This window comes from Mirounga angustirostris, unplaced genomic scaffold (assembly GCF_029215605.1).
Source record: "Mirounga angustirostris isolate CCGP_5_RB_7025 unplaced genomic scaffold, mMirAng1.0.hap1 SCAF_3, whole genome shotgun sequence".
Lineage (NCBI taxonomy): Eukaryota > Metazoa > Chordata > Mammalia > Carnivora > Phocidae > Mirounga > Mirounga angustirostris.
The window spans coordinates 152,156,530-152,176,958 of NW_026991711.1; the positions used below are offsets into that span (position 1 = coordinate 152,156,530).

At 41.8% G+C, this 20,429-nt stretch overlaps 2 protein-coding genes across 9 annotated transcripts in view; one reads left to right on the plus strand and one right to left on the minus strand.

Moving 5' to 3' along the window:
• NEMP2 (nuclear envelope integral membrane protein 2) overlaps window positions 1-20,429 on the minus strand; it is a 369,626-nt gene that overhangs the window by 124,124 nt on the left and 225,073 nt on the right. Inside the window, exon 1 of one of the 6 annotated variants that reach the window (XM_064586834.1) lies at window positions 8,283-8,575. The exons of 1 other annotated variant lie outside the window; for it this stretch is intronic. In XM_064586834.1, coding sequence (XP_064442904.1) covers window positions 8,283-8,560 — 278 coding nt within the window. In that variant the 5' untranslated portion in view covers window positions 8,561-8,575. Of the gene's footprint in view, window positions 1-8,282; window positions 8,576-20,429 lie in introns of those variants that run through there. 4 more of the 6 variants (XM_054506082.2, XM_064586835.1, XM_064586836.1 and 1 more) reach the window with 4 other exon arrangements.
• Window positions 7,943-20,429, plus strand: part of NAB1 (NGFI-A binding protein 1) — a 48,671-nt gene continuing 36,184 nt past the window's right edge. The window contains exons 1-2 of one of the 3 annotated variants that reach the window (XM_045868335.3): window positions 7,943-8,300; window positions 18,855-19,692. In XM_045868335.3, the coding sequence (XP_045724291.1) occupies window positions 18,874-19,692 (819 nt within the window). In that variant the 5' untranslated portion in view covers window positions 7,943-8,300; window positions 18,855-18,873. The remainder of the gene's footprint in view (window positions 8,301-18,854; window positions 19,693-20,429) is intronic. The other 2 variants (XM_045868334.3, XM_045868336.3) reach the window with 2 other exon arrangements.

A 20,429-nucleotide genomic window follows, 5' to 3' on the forward strand; every position in this document is an offset into this window, starting at 1 on the left:
ATCCTCACAGCGATGGAAACAGTCCTTACACAAATGAGCCTCAACTGTTAGGCACGCTGAGAGGTCGCAAGAACAGGAATGAGAAGAATGACTCAAATTTTACATAATCCAGAAAAGATACTGTAAAATAAAATTTTAAAATCTATCAAAAAGTAGTCTGAAAAAGAGCCACTGCCATGGCTGGATCCCTGGGATGCGGGTAGGGGTGGCTTTCAGTTTGGAGGTGATCAAGGCCAGCACAGAGCTGGCCTTCCTGGGAGATAGGTGTGTTTGTGAAATGCAGGAAGGCTGGGGCCCTGCCCACTGCACTCTTGCAGATAGTGGGCCCCTCTGTCCTCCCCTAAAGAACCACAGTTGCCTACAGAAGGGTCTCGAGCAGCACTGGACCAGCACTGTACATGGTGGGCCCAGCTTTCTGCAGCAGAACAGGGGCAGTGAGAAACAGTGACATCAGAGGCTGCTCAGACACCAAGTCTGTCATTCTTTGGATGTGGAAGCCCAGATGAAAGAAATGAATACCACTCTTTGAATTACTGTGCAAAAGCCCTGGGACTGTATAAGTCTCGGTAGTAGGGGCAACCACAAGTAGATACATGCTTGAATGATTAATCAGAAAAAAAAAAACCAAAGAGATATGACTGTATTTGTAATATGAGATTAAAGCAGTTCAAGCAAGCTAAACCTCTATCTCTACATCTGTCAGACACGTGGAAGACTCTCAAGACATAATTATACAGGATGGATTACATACAAAGAGCTCAACACATATTTGCTAAATAAGTTCTTGATTTTTGTTGCCCTCTTCAATTTCATTTTAATTTTTATTTCATTGTAAAGTGCTTTTGAAGCAGAATCTTTGTTAAAAATAACTCTTAAATTTTCCCCAATTTTCAAAGTAATGCATGTTTGTTGCTGAAATTTTTGAAAATTAAAAAAGCATAAAAAATTAAAATGACCTATAATACCATCACCCAGAGATAATTATGCTAACATTTGGTAAACGTCTTCCCTTATTTATTTAGGTAGAGAGATTACGGATTGCCTTGCTGTTCTATTTTGACTAGTAACATTATATCATGAGCATTTCCCAATATTATTCAATTGAATATTTTCCATCATATTGATGTGATATAACTTAAGTAATCCATTATTTTGGATGTTTTGGTTTTCAAATTTATAAATAGTGTTGTGATTAATATCCTCTTCTTAAGTGTTTATAAACTTAGGATAATATCCTAGAAGTGAATCTGTTGGATCAAATAAAATGAATGCTTTGAAACTATTGGTTCAATTTGCTAAATTGCCCTTCTAAAAGGTTGTTTCCCTTTTTACCAGAAATGTGCATAAGAGCTCCTAACCTTACCAAGAGCAGGATGATTTGGAAAATTTTATTTAAGGAATATATTTTATAGCTGGAAACAACTCTCACTGTCACTATTAGAGATGTTGTTTCAGTAGGAAATGAAAAATATAGCAAATAGATAGAAAACGAAGAAATCACGGTCCTTATATTTTTTGACTTCCATAAATTATTGCCAGTTCCGGGCAAGGCGATGCTCACACTGTATAAATCTGGGTGCGCACAACAATATAATTCAAACCACAAAGGTGTAATTTGGAAATTACATGTGAACAGAATGATGTCTGATTTACTTTTATTTCAATAGTTTTAAATCTCTTATTGTTCAGTACAGGCATTGCTCCTTCACTGTGTCTGCTCCTAGAAGGCAGTTAGTGTTGAGTACCTTGTTGTGACAAGTAGCCCAACTCATTAACACACTCAATTTCTTTATATCTAAACTAGCGCATGGTGGGTATTTTTTGAACCTGTTCTGCTTTTCTTTCCTTTTTCAGATATATACATGTACCTGATATATATGCCACCTCTCCCAATGCAACTAAAAGATAATATACAGGTGAATGTACAAGTGAAGAGAGAGCAGGATCACCACTGTTTCTCTGTCCCTACTTCCTGAGGATCCATCCCAAACGCTCCATCCCATCACTGCCATTTGTCTCAGGTCAAGAGCACACTTTTGTGGAATTTATGTGCAGATGATTTCTGTCTCTTCTTTGTTCTTCTTCAGGAGAGTCAGGGACTTGGGTAGTTTTCCTTTGTTTTTTGCTTCCACTTCTTTCAGCACAGTTATGTCCACTCTAGTCAGCTTCTCCCAAGTGCACAGTTACTTTCTGTCTCTTCCTCTCCCTCTACTTTCGTCCATCTCTTGCCCGCTTACTTCAAGGAAGGCTCTCTACCTTCACATGCTATTCCTAGTCCCTTCCTCCTTTCATGAGCTGGAAAAAGCCCTGCCTCTTGGCTGCCACGTCACACACTTTTGGCAAGGAAAAAACCAAAATCTTTCATCCACCCTCATGTGTAATGCTTAAAAGAGGTGCTCTAGCTGGTGGGTCCTCTGCCTGCAGAGTGTAGGCCTGAAGAAAGAGAGAAGCTAGGAGAAAGGTGGAAGAGGGAGTATAGACTTGCTAGAATCTCAGCCAACTGGGTGGAGAATAAAAGCCAAACATGGGACTGCGAGGAACAAGAAAGCCCAGAATAAGGTGTGCAAATGAAAGATGATTTGGATAAATTCCAGAGACTGTGAGCAGAATATTTTTCACCTACTCTCCACCCCCTGCTTTGTGTAGTTGGCTGGGAATTATTAGTGGCCAGTGTCTTAGTTCATTCAGGCTGCCATAACAAAAATACCACAGACTGAGTGGCTTGAACAACAAACATTTATTTCTTCACTATCTGGAGGTACAAGATCAAGGTACTGGCACTGGCAGATGATTTGGGGTCTTGGAAGGAGCCACTTTCTGGTTCATAGATGCTATCTTCTTGTTATGTCCTCAGGTGTTAGAAGGGGCAAGAGAACTCTTTGGGGTCTCCTTAATAAGGACACTCTCTGGGGCGCCTGAATGGCTCAGTCGGTTAAGAGTCTGCCTTCGGCTCAGGTCATGATCTCAGGGTCCCAAGATCAAGCCCTGTAACGTGCTCCCTGCTCAGCAGGGAGTCTGCTTCTCCCTCTGCCCCTCACTTCTCCTGCTCTTTCTCTCTCAAATAAATAAATATCTTAAAAAAAAACCAGTCAGATTAAAAAAAAAAGGACACTCTGATTGATAAGGGTCTTACCCTCATGACCCACTTCCTAACAGTGGGGATTAGCATTTCAACAAATGACTTTGGTGGGCGGGGGCCACAGACATTTAGTTCATCACAACCAGGAACAAGTGGACAGTAGTCCGTGTTGTTGAGACCTGAAACAGTGTTATGGAACAGTTAACTATACAAGTCCTGCACAGTGGATGCCAGAGAAGGGAAAAGGTGGGAGAAGGGACAGTAGCTGAGCTGTAACCACTGCTGCTAGAGAGGACAAAGGAGGAAGAAAAACCAGGCCCAATTCCTTAAAAAGTGTCCAGAAATTGTCTTTGCAAAATTTTCCTTACATGCTCTTCTATCTTAAACACAAATTTTTAAAATAAAACCAAAATTACTCCTCATTCAATTAAACGTTTGGCTGTATTTACTGTTCAATATTATATCAGTGTTTTTTTGCTGTTCGTATTAGCAATGTATAGTGTAAATGTCTTTATCTGCAGAAGTCAACCAACTGTGTTAGATGACTTCTAAGATCCTACCTGGTCACTGCAAAGTCTGTAATTCTGTATTTTCACTAGCATTTTACAAGCATTTGTAGCCCATGCTGGGAATCTATCTCATTCCTTTTTGTCACCCAAATAGGGATGGCAATACAAGTTAAAAATAACCAACTTATAAATAAGCTATTAGAACTAAACTAGTTGTATGTTGAATTTCTGCAAAGTATTTGAACTATTATGAATATACACAAGAGGCTGAATTAGGTGAACGTCATAATCCTTACATCTTAAAATTCTACAGTGTCTTAAAATGCAGTGTCTGAAGATATGCATTTTTTTTTTTAGAAGAGCAAGTATTTTTAGAGTCATGGCTCTTGAAATGATCAGTATTAAATATATTCTTACCAGCTTACCTTTAAGAAACTAGTTTATAATTTCAGTATTTTAAAGTATTCAAATCACCATACGTTTAAAAATCTACTTAATCTACAACAGACATCCAAAGCTTTAAATTTCATATTGCAAAATAAGGGTAATTTTAATTATATTTCTGGTAATATGAATATTATACATGACTCAGTTAATTGAGGGCCACCACCACATAGAGTGGAAAATTCGTTAAGTATAGGATTGTTCTGAGGCGGTAATAGGAGAACCAGAGGATACCATTATATTCTTGTAGGTCATAAGCCATAATATTATTCTTTCTCTCCCCTAAGAACATTTTATATCTATTATGAATTCTTTTGTTTTGAATCACTGAGGCATTTTAAAGTAGGAAATCTTTCTGAAAGTAATAAACTAATGCTCTTTCAGTGAAATTTTCCCTCAAATGTCAGAACCACTACCAAATTTGTACTTTTTTTTTTACTAAAAACTTTTTTAGTTTCATAATGTGGAAAAGGTTTTGTCCAAAGAACTCCTTATTTTTGCAAATGTACCAATCACTTAAGTATTTTTTTTAAAAATGTTATTTATTTGAGATAGAGAGTGAGAGAGAGCGCACCAGGGGAGGAGGAGGTGGGGAAGGGTAGAGGGAGAGGGAGAAGCAGACTCTCTGCTGAGCAGGGAGCCCAAAGTAGGCCTCAATCCCAGGACCCTGAGATCATGACTGGAACTGAAGGCAGACGCTCAACCAACTGAGCTACCCCAGGCACTCCTGAAGTACTTTTAATAATAATATTTTAAAAATCCTGGCACCGCCTGGGTGGCTCAGTCGTTAAACGTCTGCCTTTGGCTCGGGTCATGGTCCCAGGGTCCTGGGATCCAGCCCTGCATCAGGCTTCCTGCTCGGTGGGGAGCCTGCTTCTTCCTCTCCCACTCCCCCCTGCTTGTGTTCCCTCTCTCGCTCTCTTTCTCGGTCAAATAAATAAATAAAATCTTAAAAAAAAATCCTGTTAAACGCATATGTTATTGAGTTCAAGAGAAGTCTAAGACACACTTACAGGATAGAATGGGATATGGAACAATCAGAATCTATAATTGCTACCTTATGGGATGGAGTGCCTTTCCCTAACAAACCACCAGGGCCTGGCAATGGGAGATAACTCTGTGTGTCCAGGGTGTGGGGAGGGGGTGGAACCAGAGGTGGTGTTTAGGGTGGCATGGGTGACAGAAGTGGTGAGGAGGTCAGTAGGAACCATGCTTCTTTATCTGAGTTGTCTCAGATGCAGATGAATGCCTCCATTCTCTTTGTGAACAGCCATACTGACTACACTGTTGTCATACAGACACTGTAGACATAGAGAACTGGATGCCTAAAAGCTTAAAAATTTATCTTTTCTTCATTTTCCTTCCTCCCACCACTTCCCCCAGCACCAGAGAGTGTTTAAGGCAATGCAAAGTGGGCCAAAAATACCATTCTTAATGTGGGAAGAATATACTATCTAAACGTGCCCAGAAAACAAACAAGAGGGGATTTTAGTGTTTAACTGTAGAAATACAGTAGCCCCAGATTTCACTTTCCATGGTTTCCATAACCCATGGTCCAGAAGTAGATGACCCTCCTTCCGACATAACATCAGAAGGCCAACAGTAGGCTGAAACTATGTCACATGCCTAGTCATTCACCTCACTTCATCTCATCACCACAAGAAGGGTTAGTATAGCACAATAAGATATTTTGAGAAAAAGAGACATTTATGTAACTTTTATTACAGTATATTATTATAATTGTTCTATCGTATCATTAGTTACAGTTGTTAATCTCTTACTTGCCTAATTTATAAATTTATCATAGTTACAGGAAAAAATATATATAGGATTTGGTACTATTTGAGGCCTCAGACATTCACTGGGTGCCTTGAAACCTCTCCCCCATGGTTAAGGGGGAGCTATTGTAACTAGTCACAAGGCAGAAGAAAAAATATCTGCCTTAACATATTTCCTTCTCAGCATCATGTTCAATACTGGCCAAACACATACAGGCTCAGGAAGAGAATTTAATGTCGTTTCCGCCAACTCTGGAAACAATTCTACTGGGAGGCTCAACAGTCCAGGTTAAGACTGGTCATTTCGTGACTTGTGAATTATTAATTGTACAAATTTACGGAAGAAAGTTATTTTTTTCCTAGCCGTTCAGAACCAACAATGTTTGCAAAACATCAAGATTCCAGAGAGAAACTAGAATTTTGCAGGTTTCATTGCTTGAAAATTTCTTAACTGTATCTTTCCACGAAATTGTCTTTATTTTATAACCTGTTAACTGTCTCTTTAGCAGAACAAAGTCCACAGCAGCAAAACCATGACAAGCAGGCTAAGACAAACCTCCAGCGGTGATTTCTTCAGTTGAAGAATTTGAGGAAACAAGCATGCTTATTCATTTGATACATCAACACAACTACTTCATACAGAACCTTTCACTCACACTGGAAAAAGAGGCTTAATTATATACATCCCATTGTGGTATTACTCATTCTTTCAACATGTTTTTGAAAAGAAGAAAAAAAAAGTTCACTAATAAGGTCTTTTTCTTTCAATGTTATCATCCCATCCGTTGCTGCAACATAAAGATGTGGTATGAAGAATTTCCCATCTCAAAGAATGCCTTGTATCCCCACCAGCAAAGTAGGCACACGCTGGGAGGCCAGCCAGGATGTGGGAATGGCTTCCTATAAAACTGGAGTTTTATATGTATGTTAAAACGGGATTCTACCTGTATTTGCAGTAGTTGTAGATTTTCTAAATGTGTTCTATCCTTCAAGAGCACATTGCTAAAATTCGGGGAATTCTTTCATTTTCTCGTTTTTGCAAAGAGAAGATAGATTCTAAAATTTCCTTTTTTTTTTTGGCAATAGTTGAAGTACATTTATGGAGGTGTTTCAATACTTTCTTTGGTTAGAAAAGTTTATGCAAACCAAACTCAAAAATTCTATAGAGTGCCTCGGGAACTCTATTTTAATACACCCCAGGACTGTTCTAAGCGCCATCGGATTTCTTCACCATGGAAATAGAAAATATTAACCAGTAAAATAACAGGCAGTTTTTCAGGAGGGCTGAGAAGGGTGGAATTAAGTTACCCGGCAAGCAAGACAATCGTCAAAGCTGCGCTTCGGGTTTGTCGGTTCCCACTCTTCCCCTCCTCCCCGACTCCCAACGCCGAGACAGAGCCGTGGAGGGGCAAGATGGGCGAGGCAGAGATTCTCCAGAATCCCCCGTTTTTTCTCCAGCGCTGCGCACCTGCCGCCCCCACTCCGTGCGGTCGCAACCAACTTCCCGCAGGACGCCTGGGACCGAAGGGCAAGGGGCGCACCTGGCGCACCAGCCTCCCCTGCGGGGGCGAGCTCGGCGCCCAGATTAGTGGGCCGAGGGCGCTTTCTATTTTTTTTCAAGTCAGCCTCCCGGAGGATGTTGGATTTGGCGGGGTGTGCTCTTTGAAATACTATATTGGGAACCTCACACATTAAAAAAGAATTTTTTTTTTTTTAAATCGCAAATCTTCCCGGTTCACTAGGCAGCTGGGGAGCAGGCCCGAGTTGGCGTCCCCTCCCGCCCTCCACCCCCGCTTCCCTCCTTCCCGCCCCCTCCCCCCGCCCGGAGCGGGGCTCGCGGGAGCCGCCCCCTCCCGAGCGCCCACTTGGTTCCTCCCAGCTGCCGTGTGAATGGGCCGCCCTCCGGATTCCGCGGAGGGGGCGGCGGGAAGAGGCCGAGCCCGGGCCCCGGCGGCCGCCGCCCCCGCCCCCGCCCCGCGGCGGCCCACGCCGGGATCTGCGTCACTCGGCCGCGCGTGGGCGGGAGCCGGAGCGGCGAATGTAGCAAGAGCGGAATCTCCCAATGTGACAGCGCGCGGGGGGTGGAGGCGGCGGAGGCGGGCGGGGGAGGGGGAGGATACAGTGCGCGCCGGGAGGAGAAGGGAAGGGAGGAAGAGGGAGGACGCGGCGGGGGAGGTGCCGCTGCCACCGCCCGCGCGCCTGAGCCCGGAGGAGCCGCCGCCGCCGCCAACGCGGCCGAGCGGAGCGCCGTCGGGGCTGGCGGGCAGGAAGAAGCGGCGGGTCCGAGCTGGGGGGGGAGCAGGGAGAGCGCGCCCACCACCTGCCCTTCCCCCCTCGATGGGAGCGGGGGCGTCCCGGCCACCGCAGCCGCCTCAGGAGGGAGAGCTGGGGGCCGTCACTTCGGAGTTGGGGCTGAGCCGTCCTCGCGGGAGAGCGTGCCAAGACCGCTGCAGCCGCTGGCCGAGTACGTACCTGCTCGCCGGACGCCAAGTACGAGACGGGTTGGCGCTCGTGCGGCCGCGGGCGAACTTGGGGCGGCAGAGACGCCGGGCCGCGCGGGCACTCGGGGGCCGGCGTCCAGGGGAACGGGCCCCGCGCGGCCGCCACCGGAAGGAGAGGGCGGCATCTGGATCGTGTGGGCGATTCCCAGAGTAATTCGGTGCGCCGGGGCAGCGAGAAGAGGGCGAGCAGGGCAGCGGGCCTGAGTTGCGCGTCTTTCCTCCCGAAAAAGCCGAGGGGTGCGAGTTCATTCTCCTAACGCGACTGGGGTCGTCGCGCGGGGCGCGGGGGTTGCGTGGTGTATTGTGCGTGGTGGGTGCGCGCGCCGGCCCCCGAGTTTTGCAGCTATCTTCCCCAAGGCCAGAATCTTTTTGTTGGTTTGTTTACTTTATTAAAATGTTGCACTTACAGTCTTAGTTTTTGTCTTGGGTATCCTCTCCTTCTGAATATAGTTTTATAAAAGCGGAAGGAGAGTTTTGCTTGGAAGTGGCTTACAGAAACTTGGCACCAAGGTGCAGGGAAGCGAGAGACTCGTGCTCGCTAAGGCCGAGTGTGGAATTTGCAAACACATGTGGGACATACAAGCCTTGATGCAGAGTTGTGTGACCGTATTCATGGAGAAATAAAGTGCAATCAGATTTATGATTTTCAACCTCAGTGTTCACAAAATTAAGATATGAAACGATACTTCCAAGTAAGCCTAAATGTTCTAAGATCGGAAAAGGATAATTGAGTTGGAATATGCACGAATAGGTTCTGCATACCAACTTTGCAGCAGGTGATCAGAAGGAATCTTTGACTTGCGTATAGGTTTATCCCACTCCTTGAGATCCGGCGGGCATGGAAAATTGGGGGGTAGCTGTCAATATAAAATTTCTTGAGAAAGAGTTGATTTGGAGTAACCTGTCACTACCAGTTGGTTTGCCAGTGACTGTCTGCAAACTTAAGGAGTGCAAAGATCAGAAGCTGAGAGGGAAATTCTCAGATCTTGTTTAAAAATATTTTGGCAGTTTTAATAGATAATATTAGATTGCATAGGAACAGAGGAACGGAATTTAAAATAGATTAGTCACGTAGGAAATGCTAGGCTGTTTTGTTAGAAAAGTGTGCACACAGTGAATTACCTTCTTAGATTTTCACTTTTTTGAAAATTTTCCCTTGTAAGACATACCAAATTATGACACGTCATAATTTATATGTGGGTTTCAAGACGAAATACTAGAAAAGGGATGCTTAGGATTTATTTTGGGGTGGAGGTTGATATTTTCCTGAAGACTTAAAAGAACTGCTTTCAATCTAGTGCCAGTAAAAGTGGCTCTTACATTCAAGGGTATCCATTTTCCTCCATTTTTCAGTATTGAGACATCTTAATATTGTCCTTTAAATTTAAAAATTATGTTTTCCTTACGGGTATTAATATGCATATAAAGGTTCTCTTAAGAATACATGGCTGTCTGGCAAGGTCAGCCTTCTTTATTCTTGTTTGGGTGTTGGATGCTGGACAATTAGGTCTTGAAAGAAAATAATTTTAAGGAACCATTGGAAAGTTTCTTGTTTTAATTTTATTAGTTAAGGATCTTGCATGGAAGTTAATATGCTGTCCTGGTATTGGAAACGCTTCATATTCCTTGGCTCTGGTGATTCCCTGTTATATGTGAATGAATCAATAATAAAAACATTGACGCATTCTAGATTTTTTATTTTATTTCATTTTGCCTGCTAATTGTGGATGTAATTAAAATGACAAATCCTTAGGAATACTATAGCTGATAAAAGGAAATTTAGTGAGTTTATATGTCTAATAAATAATTTGATATATTTAATAAGTAATTTGCATCTTCTTTTAGAGAATTATTAAATCAATTATCTCGACTAAATTAATTTAAAATTCTCCTCTTTTGTGACTAGTAAATAACACCCATCGTCCTATAGGGAAGTTAATATATTTTCATCCCCCTGGTTAGAGAATCAGTTAAAGTATTTGGTATTTTAATCACACTTTAAGGACATAATGGTTTATTGTTCAAGATTTTGGGGGTTTGCACTGTGGATGCTTTGAAAGAAAAAATTAAATGTATTACAAAGTGACCTTTGAAGAATCTGTTGCTTGAACTTTAAATATTTAAAGTAAAAGGTAGTTAGTTGGATGGAAACAGATATATGTCAGTTTTTGTGTCTCTTGACCTAAACTCTGTTCTAAGACTTGGGCCTCCTCTATCCCATTAGAAGTCTTTTTGTTTTGTTAGTGCTGTTCATGTGCATCATGAATATGGTTTTATGTTACTTTCATGGGAATGAGCTTTCTTTTTTTAAGATTTTATTTATTTGAGAGAGATTGAGACATCTATTGATCACGAGCAGGGGGGACGGGTAGAGGGAGAAGCAGACTTCCCAGTGAGCAGGGAGCCCTATGTGGGACTCTGTCCAAGGACCCTGGGACCAATGACCTGAGCCAAAGGCAGATGCTTAACGACTGAGCTACCCAGGCGCTCCGGAAACGAGCATTTTATAATATGTTTTGAACAATCTAAGATCCTGCTAATGTATAATTGTCTTGCATATGCATATTTCATCGTGGAGTTTATTAAATATATTAAGGAATAAATAATACCCTTTCAAGCATAATATAAGATTCCTAGCCCCTTTGTTTTGGATTTAATTTTATCTTATCTGCTTCTTTCATTCTTTTTAGTGGAATGAAGAATAGTAGTTATGATATTAAATGCAAATTTTCTTTTTGATCTGACATGTTCAAAAACTAGTACAATAGTAGAATATACTCTCTTAAACTTTATGAAACAAGTGGGAAATCTGAGAAGTTGGTGCTGGAAAAAATAGTAATCCTCATCTTGTCAGAATTCTCACAGCTAAAACATGGCATTAAGCTTTCAAATTGTCATTTCTCCAATACCTTGTATTTAGAGGGCTGCACAGTTAATTTGCACAGTATGTTAATTTAATTTTAAGGAGAAATTTCTGGAAAAAGTACGCCTTCTACATGCTCAGAGGACATTAATGTTTGTTGAATGACTTGTCTGATGGTTGATTGAAGAATTTCTAGCCATATCCTATGAAGGGATCTGTAAGACATTTTTTCCTCCAGGTTTATTCAGAATTCAGAAAAAAATCAATGGAGGGTACATTTTAAGTTCTGCAAATTACCATTAATTCATTAGGAGCTATATGGTTAACTCATAGCTATGATAGTAATAAGATACTGAATATTTTAAGATCACTGAATGCTTACTAATAAATTTGTCTAGGTAAATTATTTGGTACTTGGAATATATAAACACCAACTCTTACAATCTGAAGTAACCCATGATGTAGCTGAATTTTATATTTAATTATTTTAGCTTGAGTTCTAGCACTAGGACAGAAGTTTGGAAGAATTCATTTCCTAGGCTTAAGACTTATCCTTCCCTAAGCCAACTTCTGACTTGTCATAAACCTTTTCCGGTTCAACCTGTAGTGTACCCACTACTCCCTTCTCACCAGGCCCCTTTCTTCCAAACTTGGTAGTACTTCCAAGGCTTTAAATGGGGCTCTGCCCTCAGTTTCCTTATTCCTTCCGTACCATTTCCAGTCCCTGTCTTTCATTCCTTTAGCGTGCACTGGATCTCTATCTAGATGTTAAAAGGAAAACAGTCTGGTGGAACTAATTCACCTTAATCTGTAAATGACTCATGAGCTAACTCTTCCCAAATTTTTTTCACATTTTTTATAAATCTGTAAGAGGCTGCTGTTAACTTAGACAGTTTTAAAGTAAAAATTTCAGGCTCTGTTGGGAGGAAGGAATTTATAGTCCTTTGCATAAAAAATAATTCAGATCTTATGGGATTCTGCCCTTGCTTTCTCCTCACTCCTGAAGAGTCTGTTCTTTGGAATGCCACAGACTTCATAAAAGTGTTTGTATACTGTGTGTGTGTGTGTGTGTGTGTGTATTTCCTACATAACAAAGAGGAGGATTCAAGAGTAGTGATTATGAATCCATTTGATATTTGTTTTGTTTTTTTTTAAGATTTTATTTATTTGTCAGAGAGAGACAGCGAGAGAGGGAACACAAGCAGGGGGAGTGGAGAGGGAGAAGCAGGCTTCCCGCAGAGCAGGGAGCCTGATGCGGGGCTTGATCCCAGGACCCCGGGATCATGACCTGAGCCGAAGGCAGACGCTTAACGACTGAGCCACCCAGGCGCCCCCATTTGATATTTGTTATTTGTGGATAACTTATATTGCATTTTTTTTTTCTTATATTGCATTTTAACTTACAGGAACAAAGAAGGAAAAAACCTAGAATCTTTATGATCTTTTAAAATGCTGGTGTTGGGACTGGACTGACACATGAAGTATATCATAGTAGTAACCACATGTAGTTCCTGTTCTGGGAATACATCCTTAGCTCTTTTGGAAAAATAGCCATGTTACGGAAATCCAAATACAGCCTTATAAGAAAGAAGTATCGAGGATGAGAGAATGTAAAAGCTTTTAGGGAAAGTAGTAGCTAGAGATGGGTCATTTGGACACCATTGGGGCACCAGTTTACACAGAGAGCATTCCTTTTGGAATATGAAAGGAGGCTGCTGATCAGATTCTGTCTCAAAGTTGGGTTTCATTCAACAACAACCTTTATAGAGATGTTATTCTACATTGAACACTTGGCTGGAAGTGGGGGATAGAAGATGAATGAGACCCAGTTTCTACCCACAGGGAGCTTATATCCTCTATTCTGCAGAGCCTGGTGAGGTTGCATCTTTATTCCATGGCTCCTTATGTATAACACTTAGCATAGCATTTATCACAGTGTTTAAGTGTCTGCTTATTTGTCTTCCTTCACCCTCTTAGCTCATTCTCCACGAAGGATCATTTGAGTAAGTGGGGAAAAAAATGAGAGAGAAAGTAGTGAAGGGTTCAGAGAAGGGACAGGACACCTACACCAAGGGGGTGTGGGAAAGGCTTTATGGAAGAGGCCAGTGGAGGTGGGCAGGAGGGAGTATGCCTGGCACAGGGGCCGGGAAGTGGGAGGCACATTGAAGGAATGCCCGGTGTATCTGTTTGGCATAAGCACAGGGCCATGTTAGGGATCAGACAGAAGGCTGGAAAGGTATAGGTTTGGGTCTGGGATGCCTGTAGGAGAAGTTTGGGTATCTTTCTCTTTGCAATGGGGAAATTTGCACAGGTGGGTAAAGAGCCACACCTGTACTTTAGGAAGATAAAGTTGGTATTGCAGTGGGGGGTGTATTGAAGGTAAGGAAGCTGTTTTCAAAGTTGAAGCAAGAAGCAGTGAAAACTAGAATTAGGTGCTTTTGAGGCAGAGAAAGAAAAAGGATGGCGATGTGGCTTAAGGAGATGAAGATTTGAGGAAGGAGGAAGAAGAAGAAAGCACAAAGATGAAAGAGTAGTGATGTGACTAAAGAAGAGCATTGGGAAGAGTAGATTTGGGATGCCAGAAGAAGGGAGGAAAATAGATACTTGCTTTTGGACTTAAAAAGTTGAGATCTTGACAATCTCCAGGTGGTAGTCAAAATGCAAAATTATCAGAAAAATGATTTGTGCTGATGGTTCTCAAACTTGTCCATTATGAAGATCACTCTTTAAAAAATTACAGATGTTCACTGCTACTTTTTCTTTTAGTATTTGTTGATTGAGAATACGTATACTGTAATGATGACAGCTACTATGAATTCGGTTATGCTTTTAAGTGAGTTTATAAGGCAGGGAAGAGATCATAATATGCCATTAGCAAAGTCAGGTAGAGCGCATTGTCAAGCTGTAGAGAGGTTAGAGGGAGAGGCCAGTGATAACTCAGTAGTTACTTGAGAGCTTTGATCGAGTCCTAGGACCATAAGGTAGACTGAAGCCTCTTGGAATGGATTGAGGCAGTGAAGGCCCTCTGTCCTACACTGAATCCCCACATCCCAGCTTGGAGAATGTCAGAGAAGTTTTACTTTCCATAGGCATATTGAGTGCTTCCTTGTGGTTTAAGGACAAAATAGGGGTTGACCAGTCAAGTTTTCTGGGCCAAGCTAACCCCTTATTTCATTGAGCAAGTTTGAATCTGACAGATGACTGATCCTACCCGGTTAGGAGGCACAGTTCTGTTTTTTATTTTTTAAGGTTCTGGAACAACCATTACCATTTAAAATAGATTAATGAATAACAAATGACAACAAATGGCCTTAAACGAACGAATTGTTGCTTAATTCCTCTTCCTCTGGAACTGACCAGGCTGAGCAATGTTTAAGCTGGTGCAAGTGGAGATTGCTGTGTATAGGTAGCAGGTCTTTGGTTTGGATTTTGAGTGCAGTAAAAATTAGTAACTGGTTTCTCTTAACTGTGGAATTCATGAAAAGGTCAGACTCAGCATGGTTGTTACAGCATCCTGAAAAGGCCAGGTAACAGCAGTTTTCAACTGAGTATTTACCTCTACTATTAGCTACCTCTTTATAGGGTTGTTGTTACATCTTCTCCTATTTACTTCAGAGTGAAGAGCTGCAGCTAGAGGCTTGCTCTTGATTTATGTGACCTTCATGTTGAAGCATGAATAGATACAGCGTTTGTAAAAACAGAAAATCTCATCTTTTAAGAATTTTCTTTTAAATCAAATCAAGTTAATGTATGAAGTGGTGGGTGTTTAAATGATCACAATAGGCTTTTGTACGAAACTGAAACATTTTCCTAAAGCAAAAGCTTAAGGAGAAGACTCCTTTCCCAGCAGTAAGTCTGGGCCCTTAGAAGCCTCTTGGGACTGTGACTAGCTCACTTATGTCTTTCATCTGGTATCTTGACTTTGGAAATGCACACTTGGTCCTATCAGTCATTACAGAGATAGTATAATAATTACTACCTTCTTATTGGTACTGCTTTCTTACCCCCTTACGAACTAGGGGGTTTCCTTTCTGGGTAAAGATGAGAAAAGGTTAAAAATTTGAAATTAATTATTTCCAAAATTAGAGACATTTTAGAAGAGTAAAACTTAAATTTGGGTCTTTAATTCTCCTTAAGTTTCTCTTTTATGTTTATCTAACATATTTTTTTCTTATTGCTAATAAAAAGATTCAAAAACTATTGTTATAGATTTTTTCACATAGTCTTTCCTCTGTTCCATAATTTTGGGGAGCACATATGATGAGATAATTGATGACACCATAAACCTTGCAAGGTTATAGCCCTCCTAAAAAAAAAAAGATTGTGTGAACATGGGGTTTGACTGATCAATCACTGACCTCTACCTCTGAAACCAATAATACATTATATGATAATTAATTTAATTTAAATTAAAAAAAGATTGTGTGCATGCGCACATGTGTGGTTATATGTGTATATGTATTTTTTTTTATACTCGAGTTGAAAGCCTTTGAAGCTCTTGCATTAGGTGTATGATGGGAAAGGAAGTTTCCTTTCTCCTCCCTCAGACACTTTCTAGAAGTCCTTCCATTTGGTATAATACAGTTCAATATAGACTTTAACTTGTGTCTATAATTCCCAAGAGTTGTCTTTTTGTGGGTTAGTGTCCAGTGGGATGATACACACTCTCCCTGGAGAGTCTCCCTCGAGTGGGACGGTAAGCCTCTGTGGGTGATTTAGAAGATGCAAGAATGTTTTTATCCAGAGGGGTAAAGTGGCCTGAACCTAAAGGTAGATTTAAAGAATCTGGATGATCACGGAACATGTAGGAGTTTGTGGTGCCCAGAAGGTATACTAAATAGGGATCTTCTAGTGTAGCTTGCCAGATTTGCCAAATCATGGGAGTCTCCTAAGATACAACTCAGTGACCTGGGAAATTGTATTTTTTAAAGATTTTATTTATTTGTCAGAGAGGGTGCGCACAAGCAGGGGGAGTGCTCTGGCAGGCAGAGGAAGAGGAGACTCCCTGCTGAGCAAGGAACCTGATAAGGGACTCTATCCCAGGAGGATCATGACCTGAGCAGAAGGCAGACCCTTAACCAACTGAGCCACCCAGGCATCCCGGAAATTTTATTTTTTATTAGCACTCCAAGTGACGGTCCTGGGTGCTAGCAGAAAGCTGCTGCTCCCCAATTCAATCTTTTTTTGGTATCTCTCGGGAAGTCATCAGTCAAGTCACCTGGAAACACCCTTGTAAAATAAGGACCATAAAATTTGAGGAGGTCACTAGTTGATCAAAGCAGATTGTGGATGACACAGAGGTTCCTGAAGATGGGGCTTCCCGGAAGTCAGTCCTTAGGGTTGTAGGGAGATACGTTCTCCTTGAATGGGATGACTGAGACTAGAATTTTGATAGCATTCTGATTGATGGCATAAAGAACAAGTCCCAGATTTGGTGACCTCCTGGCCTTCAGAGATGTTCCTGATATTCCTCTGCTTGCCTTATCTCCCAGTTAACTGTTGCTCTGTACTATTTTGAATTAAGAGTGGAGCTTCCATTTTCCCCTGATGTACATATATATTCTTTTGCCCTTCTGTAATTTTCAACATAGAGAGCCACAGGGTCCTTTTTAATCCTAAATGTACAAGTTGATTACAACATGTTTGTGTCTCTTAAATGGAAGTACTTGGCCAACTCCTCTTCGTATGTGGGAGGTCTCCAGGCAACTGTGAATAACTTTTAAAGGCTGCTAAGAGGTCAAGAAGTACTTCGCTGGGTCTTGTTCTGTCTCTTTAAAAGCAGGCTTCTTGGTCTTGATTGGGCCCTAAAATTATGTTTCTTCCTTGACTCTGCCTTGGGCTCTCTGTTGCTTCTTTGGAGGGCTCTTCCACCCTCCTCTGCTCCATCCTTTATCTCTAACCCTTATACACACTGAGATTCCAGTCTGTTACTTTGCATGCAGGGCAGATCTATTGAAGCATTCTACCTTACGCCATTTTCAGGTGCCAAATGTTTATTTTTTATAGCGAGAGCAGGAACACAAGCAAGGGGGAGTGGGAGAGGGAGAAGGAGGAAGCAGGCTTCCCGCTGATCACAACCTGAGCCGAAGGCAGACACTTAACGACTGAGCCACCCAGGCACCCCCAAGTGCCAATGTTTAAAAGAGAATCCCATCATCCTGATTTTTTCTGTACCCCGATGCCTGTCGCAGTTCTTAGACTCTCACAGATGTAATCCCATGGTCAATCTATTACTCTTTTCTTCATGGACTCACAAAAAAGTGTCAAAAAATGGTAGCCATTTCCTTTCCTTCATCACTTGTACCTAAGTGATCACCAAATCTTGTCATTTATTTCTTCGAATTTTTCCTGCTTTTTTTCCTCAGTTCTTAAATATACCACCTATCTTCTCACCTCCAATTCACACTGAAATCCATTTTCCTCTGCCTACCAGACTAATCTCTCTAACTTTTCTTTATAAAATGGGAATTATTATACCAGTCTCGCAGGGCTGCTGCAAGGATTACAGATTTTTTTTTTTTTGAAGTGTTTTTTTTTTAAGATTTTATTTATTTTTTGACACAGAGAGACACAGCGAGAGAGGGAACACAAGCAGGGGGAGTGGGAGAGGGAGAAGCAGGCTCCACGCAGAGCAGAGAGCTCGATGTGGGACTTGATCCCAGGACCCTGGGATCATGATCTGAACCAAAGGCAGATGCATAACAACTGAGCCACCCAGGTGCCCCAGGATTACAGATCGTCTTGACTTACAGTTGGGGTTACATTCCAGTAAACCTATCATACGTTGAAAAATGTTATGAGTTGCATTTAGTGCACCTAACTTACTGATCATGATAGCTTAGCCCAGCCCACCTTAAATGTGCTCAGAACACTTACCTTACCTTGCAGTTGGGCAAAATCATCTAACACAAAGCCTATTTTATAGTAAAGTTTTGAATATCCCGTGTAATTTATTGAATACTGTTCTGAAAGTGAAAAACAACGCTTGGTATGGGTACGGAATGATTGTAAGCACATCGGTGGTTATCCTCAATTGTGAGGCTGACTGGGAGCTTTGGCTCACTCTTGTTACCTGGCATCACGAGTATCACTAGCCCAGGAGAAGATCACAATTCAAAATGGTATGGTTTCTACTCAATGCGTGTGGCTTTCACACCATCATAAAGTTGAAAAAGCGTTAAGTTGAACCTGTAAGTTGGGGGCCATTTGTAGATGTAAAGTGTTTATCATGTTGTCTGATGCAAAATAAGTATTCAGCAGATGGTAGCATAAAATACTTATTACCTCCTTCTGAATATGATTATTCTTGGCTTCACCTTCCATACCGTGGAAGCAAGCAGTAAAGTGAATAGTCAAAAATACGGGATGTAGAGCCCTTTGAGAGCCTTCGTTTGAGTCCTTAGACTTCTGCTTAACCAGTTGTGAGATTTCAGGCAAATTACTTATATTCTTTATATTTTTCACTTTAAAATGGAAACAATTATACTGACCACTAGGATTGGTAGAAGAAGAAAATGAGATAACTTTTGTCGAGGGGGAATGCTTCCTTAACAGCTGCTTTGCAGATGCGCCTTGTTTTTGTTCTTCCCGTACTGCATTTGTGAATCCTGTAGTGTCTGACAAGGAGGTGTAAGAATTTTGGAGCAAGTGTGATGAGTGTTTCCTCTCTTCTTCTTGCAGGTTAAGTCCATCCACAGTAATGGCCGCGGCCTTACCCAGGACCCTGGGGGAGTTGCAGCTGTATAGAATATTACAAAAAGCCAATCTGCTTTCTTACTTTGATGCCTTTATTCAACAAGGTGGCGATGATGTGCAGCAACTCTGTGAAGCCGGAGAAGAGGAATTCTTGGAAATCATGGCACTTGTGGGCATGGCTAGCAAACCCCTTCATGTTCGAAGGCTACAGAAGGCTTTGAGAGACTGGGTTACAAACCCCGGCCTTTTCAATCAGCCGCTGACTTCCCTGCCTGTCAGTAGCATACCCATCTATAAGTTACCAGAGGGGTCACCAACGTGGCTGGGAATATCCTGCAGCAGTTACGAAAGGAATAGCAATGCCCGGGAACCTCATTTAAAAATCCCCAAGTGCGCTGCCACCACCTGTGTGCAGAGCCTGGGACAGGGGAAATCCGATGTGGTGGGGAGCTTAGTGCTGCACGGTATCGCTGAGTCCAGGCTCTGGCAAGGCCACCATGCCACCGAGAGCGAGCACAGCCTCTCCCCAGCCGACCTGGGCTCCCCAGCTTCCCCGAGAGAAAGCAGCGAGGCGCTGGATGCCGCCGCCGCGCTCTCTGTGGCCGAGTGTGTGGAGCGGATGGCCCCCACGCTGCCGAAAAGTGACTTGCATGAAGTGAAAGAGCTGCTAAAAACCAACAAGAAGTTGGCCAAAATGATTGGTCACATCTTTGAGATGAGTGATGATGATCCACACAAAGAGGAGGAAATTCGAAAATACAGTGCAATATATGGCAGGTTTGACTCAAAGAGAAAGGATGGGAAACATCTCACGCTTCATGAGGTAAAAGCCCACATTTTTCTTTGTATGTATGTGGTGTGTTTTGCTTCTTAGAGGTAAGTTTGGAAATATTTTGCAGCAAAGGAGATGCGCTCCTGAAAACAGTACTAAACACCTTTAGGTGTTAGCCAAATATTAACTCTCTCATGAAAATAGACCATATTTTTTGTGTTAGGGTGTTTTTGTGTTGAACTCAAATGTGCTGAGCATTGGAGCTACAGTGTAGGGTGACTTTTGGAAAAGTGTCAGAATTTAAGCAGTGAAAGCATAAAGTCTTTGCACTTAAAGGCAGTTTGTTTTTTAATTAAGAAATAAAATAGGATTTTCAATTATAACCATTCATTTAAAGGGCATTTGGGGCGCCTGCGTGGCTCAGTCAGTTAAGCATCTGACTTTTGATTTCGGCTCAGGTCATGATCTCAGGGTCATGAGATTGAGCCCTGCATAGGGCTCCACGCTGGGCCTGGAGCCTGCTTAAGATGTCGCTGCCCCTCCCCTCTGTCTTTTAAATAAATAGGTAGATAGATCAATAGATAGCATTTTTGTAGATTTTAGAAAAAAAATGTGTAAGAAAATGACCAGAACTCAAAAGTAATTTTCAGCTAGCATAGACAATAAAATTATATTAGATGAATGTTGTAAGTATTATTATGGGTTTGAAAATTGTTCTGGTTTGACATTTGGCATTAAAATTCTCATCATTGTATATTTGTAGCACTCTATCCAGAAATACTCTCCTT